At 43.4% G+C, this 8368-nt stretch overlaps 1 protein-coding gene across 7 annotated transcripts in view; it reads left to right on the forward strand.

Moving 5' to 3' along the window:
• The window catches only part of PRP4K (pre-mRNA processing factor kinase PRP4K), a 40977-nt gene extending 35879 nt beyond the window's left edge, over window positions 1-5098 (forward strand). Inside the window, exons 15-17 of one of the 7 annotated variants that reach the window (XR_002646444.3) lie at window positions 504-1802; window positions 2320-2406; window positions 2664-5098. Coding sequence is in view for 1 of the 7 variants with exons in the window: in XM_022586562.3 (XP_022442270.1) it covers window positions 504-707 (204 nt within the window). In the remaining 6 variants the exon portion in view is untranslated. Of the gene's footprint in view, window positions 1-503 lie in introns of all 7 variants that reach the window. The other 6 variants (XR_002646446.3, XR_002646447.3, XR_002646442.3 and 3 more) reach the window with 6 other exon arrangements.
• Window positions 5099-8368: the final 3270 nt, after the last annotated feature.

Here is an 8368-nt window from a genome sequence, read left to right on the forward strand (position 1 = left end):
CGTATTTAGGCCCTTTTCTCTCTCCTTGGGTCCCTTTCTTGGTCTGGCTTCCCATCCTGCTTCCATACTGCTGCCAGTGATCTTTTTGAAAACAAATCCGATCGTGTTACTCTCCCTGCCTAAAAATTCTTTCTTGGCGCCCTCTTACCTATAAGATAATGTATTTAACTCCTCGGAAAGACTGCCGTCCTCAGCGGTTCCCCCTCCTCACGACTCCATGGACCCCACCATCCCACACCTGGCAGCAGGCCAGCGGGCATGCTGCTTGTTCCAGACCTCCATGCCTTAGTTCACACCCCATCCTGACCTTAATCACTTAACTATGTTTTTGAATTCTCAGAATTCCTTTCTGTTGTCATTCTGATCTGTTCATAAAATTAAATTACAGAATGATGTTTAAACTATCATAGCTAACTTGGGGTTGACCTTTTTCATTCAAGTTTTTTAGGTTATATATGTTTAGTAATTTATTTAGAGATACACATTTAAAAAATTATTTGTAGGAGAAAGTTACTGTCATGAGCACCATTAATCCAACTAAGGACCTGTTGGCTGACTTGATTGGGTGCCAGCGACTTCCTGAAGACCAACGTAAAAAAGTGCACCAGCTGAAGGACTTGTTGGACCAGATCCTAATGTTGGACCCAGCTAAACGGATTAGCATCAACCAGGCCCTACAGCATGCCTTCATCCAGGAGAAGATTTAAGCGAGATGAAGAAGCTCCAAGGGTTTGAGTAATTAAATACAAAGACTGAAGAAATTTCACAGCAGTTTATTAATGTATATAAACTTATAAATATTTCTCCTGCAAATTTGAGGAAGCATGATATATTTGAATTAACACCAAGGGTGATATTTCTTTTAGAAATGTTAGTTAATCTGTTCTGTGTCGTATGTGAAATTTCACTGTAGAAATGTTTCAATTGCCAAGACTGCACAGAATTACAATGCTAATGTAAGTGGTTGCAGTTCACGTAAAAGACAAAAGCATCTGTTATAAAATGAGCAGTAATACTGGGTGGTTGATTTATTTTTAGCAAACTTGGCTTCGTTTTGGTCTCCAGGTAAAAAGGCCAGCGTAAATGCTGTTTATATTCACGTTTTCCTAGGTGTGTGTGTGCAGGCCACAGCAGCATGCCCTGGGTAGTCAGTGCCGAAGGGGCCTGTTCCTTCTTGAGCCTGCCTGCAGGGATGGTCTCCTCTTTTAAAGCAGGTTGTGTACAACATTCAGTACACTGAAGGTAAGCTAAACCATCAACATCACTGGTGTTTTAAGATGTTATTTTATTGGAACAATTGACAAATGAGGGACAGTAGCTTTGTGGCGGAATTCCCTGCATGTGTGATAACTGATCTTGTTTTATTTTTTGGCATTGCAACTGTGGCATAGTTACAATTTCTGTTCTGTTCATCACATTTGAAATTTGAAGAGTATGCGCTTGATGGATAGAGCGCCTTCAGTGTACTGTTTCTTATTAACTTTAATTTTTTTTAAATCAACTTGCTATAGACTTTATATACATTTTGTTTAAATACAGTTCCTAGTGACATAGAAACAATGCGTAGTTTTCATTTACTAATAACAAATGTTGAGGCCTAATTCTGGAAGTCCTCATATTTAAAAGTTAGATAGACAACATAATGAAGTTTTTAACTATTTGTATGTCATTTTGAAAGTGTACTGCTTTATGGTAAAAGTGTTTTTCATTTGTTCATTGTTTTCATTATTTGTGATCATGTTGTCTTTCAATACAGGCATAAACCTTCCACTCTTGAGCAAAGCAGCTGCTTTTTAAAAGCGGTAATTGCTTCTTTACCTTTTCTTTCTTTTGTAAATGAAGCTTTTCTTTAAGGATGTGGCGTTAAGGTGTTGTCTATTGCATAAAACAGTTGACACTCACTTACTGTACAGTGAAGATTGTTCTACTGCATGTGGCGGCGGACCATGCAGATTTCTGTACGCTCTCAGTATGCATCACTAGGTAATAAAGTCTTTTGTGAACAAGGCATTTGTAGCCATTTTTAAAAGTTGTTGTCTTCAGTGCTGGTAAGTCAGGTAAACGATATAGCGTTAAAAGCAACCTTGCGTTTCTTCCTTTAAGTCTTTAACTGAAAGAATTATTTGTTAAAGATGTAAACCTAGCCAGAAGTTTATCATTTTATTAATAATTAGGATCCTAATTATTTCATCAAAAAATTCTACCAGTATTGTCAGCTTTCAGTGTAGTGAGGTAATTCCTGTAGGTTATGGGGTATAATTCAGGATTTAACTAATGTTTCTGCTATTTTCTCACTTTTCCTTCTGATGGTGCGGAAAGAGAAAAAGGAAAACGGGGCACAGGCCACTCACCGCCTTCTCCAAGGGGTCTGATTTGCTGAGACACCAGCTTCACCTTCCTAACAAGGTTATTTCTGACAGCATGTGTAGATAAACATTTAGCAACAATTTAAAACAAAATCATGTAAATCGGTTTGGTTTTGCAGCACGAAGAAATTAGTATTTTTTAACATGATAGCAGAGAATTTTCAGAAATGTATGTAATCTTTTCTGTTTGGGTGGTAAAATTAATGCTTGTCTCCCTGAGGAATGTGGAAAATCATCAGATTTTAGGGGTTTAAATAATATTTTTAAATTGTAAATGGGATTTTTTTATTCACCCAGGCACCTAATTACAACAAGCATGCACATTTTGGTGCATTCAAGAATGGAAAATCAGAGTAGCAGCATTCTTCTGGTGGGTTTTACTCCATTTAAAGGCATGAAATGCACTACAGCCAGGAAGGTGATAGATGATACGATAGGCCAGCTTTGACTCTGTACCCCCGTCTCCTCGTGGTTCAGACGTAAACTGACATAAACGCCAGGTGGTTCTCATCCTCAGGTGGTGACGCCTTGTAAACAAGGCGCCACAGGTGCAGCTTTCCTACCTGAATGAAGCGGGTAGCGATTTTCCCCCGCTCTTTACTTTGGTGACAGTATGCTGCATGGTCAGGTCTCTCCTAGTCATTTTCACTCAGAATGTTGACAGTTAGCGCTTGTATGTTTCTGGTGATTTTCATGGCTCCATTTTATATACTTATTTAAGTAAGTTAACTTCCACTTAGAGACAGTTCATCTTATGCCTTCAAAACTGTTACGTGTTCTTTAAAAAACAAAGTTGCTTGTTACTTGTTCTTTGTGTTTTAGGTGCAGCTCAGTGGAAGACGATGACACCAGAAGACATGAGCTAAGGTTTCTGTCCTATAAAAGATTAAAAAAAAAAAGAATCCTCCATTTAATTTTTGTCTAGTTTTTTAGTTTTCAGCATTATGATTTGGGGTGCATTACTGTTGGGGGCTTAGAGTGGCGCTCCTGTGTTCACTGTAAAGTTTTCGCTTTATCACGCTTCCTGCCTCTCCCCCGCTTCCCCCCCCCGCCCGGATGAGAATAGTGGTCAGATCTAGTGATGTTGGCCGTGTGGGTGGTGAGGTTCCACATCACACGTGGTTGCCAAAATTGGTCCCTAAGGATTATTAGAAAGACAGTAGCCAGCGGAAGAGCATCCGTCTGAAGGTAGCCGCCCACGTGCGGTGCCACGTCTCCTTGGCTGGTGCAGATGGTCGGAAGGAGCCCTGAGAGCGCTGCTCAGCGCCTGGGGCGCCCTCTTCTCCAGCTCACCCGCAGTGTCTGTGTTCAGCCGGTGCTCCGGGCGCGGTCTTGAAGTAGACCAGATACCCAGAGCACTGCCAGCGTTCCTTCCTAAGGGAAATGGCGAGGGCACGTTCCGTAGATCTTTGAAATTCCCGAACTCAGCATTCCTTGATTTATCTACTTGAAAGGAACCCTGTAAGCAGTGTTTATCCACACACACGTAATTGTATTGGAGTCTGTAATGTTCTAAGGCAGAGAGAGACGTGGAGCTCCGCAAGCCCTCTGCTAGGTGGACCCAGGGCATGGACCGTCCTCCACAGACGCGCGGTCAGCTGCTGTGTAGTTACTCTCACGAAGGTCTCGCTGTATTTCACCTTATGGCAAAAATGATGCCAAGTGATTGTGAGACTTCAGGGTCCAGAAGTCCTAGGACATAACCCACAAAGATGGCATCGTTCTCTCTGTAGTTGGGGGATAGTTGAGCTTACACATTTTAGACACCGTGCTCTGGGTAGACCTGTTCTCGAAGGTTATCAGAAATTAGGCTGCAATGTCAGGGTTTTGAAGGGAGTGTCTTGTCATAAATTTTAAGACCCTCCCAGCATTTGTATTCACCCTCACCTTCAAGTCCTTATTAATAGCGTCCTGTTTCTTGATTCCCCAGTGCCTGCTTCATTCCATTCTACTTTTTCTCAAAATAATTTTGTGTTTAAAAAAAAATTGTTTTTTGCCATTATAATTACCACTTTCTTTTCCTGACTAAAACAAATACTCAGGACATTTTTACAGTCACAGTGTTTTGGGTATGTGGTGGAGGCAGTGAGGTGCAAAGTTCTCAGGTTTGTCCCTTTTTGCATTCTTCCGCCTCCCCTTCACCTGGACTTCTGTAGCTGGCCGGGGAGAAGGAGAATCTCTGAAAACGGGCATCACATGTCTTCAGATTTAGGCCGAGCAGTTGAGGGAATCCCCTTTTAAATGTCGAGATAGGAAAGAAGCCAGATATCAAATGCGCAGTTACTTTGTGTTAGTTATCATGACATTGTCAGAAACTGGGCCTCGTGAAGTGTTTTCTTTTTCATAGAATCCTAGTTCAGGCGTATATTTAACGTGAATTTTATCATTCTTTTCTGAGACGAAATGTCCTTATAGAAATGTTCACTACAAATTCATGTGTTTTACACGTCAATTCGTGTACACTAAATTGACTTTTAAAATGCTTTCCAGTTATTTTGATAGATATCATCATGGTATCTTTAATTTTTCTTCTCCTATGTGTAGGGTAAGGGACTGTTCTTCTGAAGAATCTTTCCATTTAGTGATCAAGATACGGAAGCTCATCTCTGAAAATACTTGACATGTACCCTAATTATTCCCAGTGTCATTTGAATTGTAAGTTGCATTTCAGCAGCAATGTTCCCAGTTGACTTATTAGGAAAATGTAATAAAATGTGCCTCTTGTTACCATACTGCCTCCTGAGTTTTCGTTGCTCGAGTTTGGTATCTTACATTTAGCTTTAGGTCAGAAACACTCTTTCTTACCTGATCTTCATAGATGGGCTTTGCGAAGTGTTTTGTGCTCAGATATGACTGGGAACCGCCAGGTTAGGGAAAGTTGTCGGAAGACATCCAGCAGGCTTTGTGAGCCTCACGCAGGGGAGGGTGGGGAGGAGGTCCCGCCGAGCGAGCGGACCTGTGCTCAGAACCTGCAGCCCGGAGACAGCCTGCAAGCCGCTGAGCGCAGAACACACGCCAGAGGGTGCTGTGTTCTCGCTCCCGCTACACATGCTTGCTTCCCTTTTCCTAGGGAGAGAAACGATGCGTAACGGGATGACCCCTTCCTGTAATGACTTAAATCAGTCAGTTCATTGCAGGCAGGGAAGCCTGACGAGTATTGGACCCCTGTCCGCTTCTGCCCATTCTTTATTTTCTCCTAAGGAACTGTCTTCAGCTTTAAACAGAACAGTGATGAAATACTTAAGAGGAACAGGGAGGTCGTATGAACCTTCAGCACACGCAAAACAGGACCGGAGGGCGGCGGGCAGAGGCCCAGACTGGCTTTGTAGAGCACGTACGTCCGACCCAGCTGGAGCCCCTGCCAGCGGCGGCTGGCCAGGCCGTCTGGTCAGGTCGTGGTGGTTGGAGCGATGGGCTGAGTGGCAGCGGCTCTGGAGAGCCTTCTTGTCAAAGCCCCGGGTGTGTTTCCTGTTCGGCCTGGTACAAGACTAAGGGCTACGTAGTCATCTATCCAAAGTGATGGGCAGGGGTCATGAGATCCTGTTTTTATTTAGGGGAAGTAGTATGCAGGGTGGATTTAGGTTGATGGCAACTTTCAGCACGGGCTTTCTTCTACGGATGAGAAACTCAGACTCTACCTCAGTTAAGACCCGGAAAGGAGCCAAGAAGAAGTGTCAGTGCTGGAGGCTAAACGTGGGATCCACGAGCAAGCCGGAAAGCCAGAGTTAACTAGAATTTCCTGAGCAGGATTACTTTGTACGTGTCTGTTGCAAACTTTGCCAAATGTTTCTGCAAAAACAGTGGTAGAAGTTGACTTCCAGCAGGTCTGGGAAGTAGCAAAATGTCTTGAATTTGTTGATAACTGCACATCAACCCCCCCCCTCCGTGGTGAGTTTTTCTCCTCACCGGTTTGTATCTGTTGCCTGTTTTCCCCCATCGTTGTACGCGGTGCCTCGTTCTAGGGCCTCGGTTTAAACACCGGAAAGAGAATCCCAGCAACTCTGTTTTAACCAAGTGCTCCAGACATGTTACATAATTACTAGTCCCTTTGCCTCATAATTGAAGTCTTAGCAGTGCTGCTAACAGCGTTTACATAACTACATTTAGAGCGATTTGGGACTCTTAACTGAAAGCTATCTGGTAGGTGTTTCAGTTGTTACTTTCTTTTTATTTTATTTTTTTAGGTCCAATGGCATCCTAAATAAAACAGTCTGGTTATGTTCCCAGTGAGAAATTTGCCATTACCTACCTCTAAGACATCAAAGCCCAGAATCAGTGTTCCCGCACCCCTCACTCCAAGAGACGAAATCCTTCAGCGCAGCATTCTCGTGGAGCCCCCGGCAGACACTCCGTGCACGCCTCCTGCTTCCCGCCCCCCACGCCCGGTCCCACTGCTGGTCTTTCCGGAAGCCAGGGTGTATGTGCCTCACTCCATACCAGGTCCCCAGTGCCCGGCACGTGCCTCCCGAGAAGTGGGACGCTGACGGTCTATCGTGAGCTGTCAATCCGGTGACAGTCCAGTGCCGGGGCAGCCCACCAACCGCTCTGCCCTCCTGTGCCCTTCCTACTCTCCCTGATGACGTGCCTGAGTTTGCCAGGCACTTCATTCACTTGATCTCAGGTGATTATATGAGATAAAAGGTATCCTACTCGCTTTACAAATTGGGTAAGTGAAGAACAGAGAGGTTAGGGAATCTGCCTGGGGAGTTGGGGCTGTTAGCGGCGGCGGAGCCTGGGAGCCAGTGCTCGAAGCTGCTTTGCGAACGTCACAGCCCTCTGTGATGGGTGAAGTCCACTCCAGTCAAACGCCTTAAAGGATGTCTACCACCTACCAAGCAGTGACCGGGCTGCAGCAGTGGACAAAATGCATGTCCCTTCCTGAAGGGTTTACAAGGAAAAATAGGCTCATTCCAGCTCTAAAGGTGAGGGGCTAAAAATCGAAACACGTAAAGAAAGAAGAAAATGAGAATGGATACAAAGGGCTTGGTACGTAAGGTTCAGGACTCAGAATTGTAGGCAGGAGTAAAGAGAGCTGGTGGAGGAAACGAGGAAGGTCATTGCAGGTTGGAACTGAGTGAAAGTACAAGTCCATGTCTGTATTACAGTCTGTGAATGGGATGTTACGCCATTTGGCTAAAGACACTAATTATATGGGATTTAGATAAAAGTCTATTATAATAAGGGATCCTGAACAACTAAGTTTATTTGTTACTGCTGTTGATGAGGTTCCAGAACGTTCTTTGAAATTAACCTAAAAGCTAAGCATACTCTGACCCCTGCCTCTAAATACTGTTTGAGCCTTGTTCTTTTCCTAACGATAGAATAGAGGAAACAAGCTACCTCTTGTTTCAAACAAGTTGCCTCTTCAACATTTATTTCAATTGTCCCTTAAATCATCTCACCCATCCCTAACTCGAATATTCCATCTTATTTAGGGGGATGATATACAGAAGCTTAATACTGACTGCCTTAGTGCCGGGGAGGAGTTTGGGGGTGGGAAGAAGCCTTTCCCTTTTGGTAATGTTTGAAGTTTTAATCATGTGTGTGTGTTTTTTAACGTTAAATAAAAACTAATTTGAACTCACTAACCATCCACCAAAACCAAAGCCCACTACCCACCAAAGTATCCAAACTCTGATCCATGCGTGTTACATCGGGTTTTCCCCTTTACAGTGTTTTTCAAGTATGTTGTTCCAAGAACCACCTGCAATAAAATCACCTGGGATGCCTTTTTCTGCAAAGTGGATCCCTGGGCCCGACTCCCAAAGATTCTGTTTCCGTAGGCCTCCGGGAGAAACCAGGACTCTCCTTTTTTGTTTCCCTCACATTACAGCCAGTTTCCACTGAAGGTTTTTTGAAATCCCTTAAAAAATGATTTATTTAATGAATGGTTGGTTGCCTAGAATTAAAATGCTATTAAAATGATAATGAATAAGAAACCTTATCGAAGACTAGCTAATGTTTGGTTCCCAATGGCATATGTGTATCTATCTGTAACAGAA

This window comes from Delphinapterus leucas, chromosome 10 (genome assembly GCF_059928025.1).
Source record: "Delphinapterus leucas isolate spDelLeu-1000000601 "Yukka" chromosome 10, BTC_Dleu_Yukka2, whole genome shotgun sequence".
In the NCBI taxonomy this organism is placed as follows: domain Eukaryota; kingdom Metazoa; phylum Chordata; class Mammalia; order Artiodactyla; family Monodontidae; genus Delphinapterus; species Delphinapterus leucas.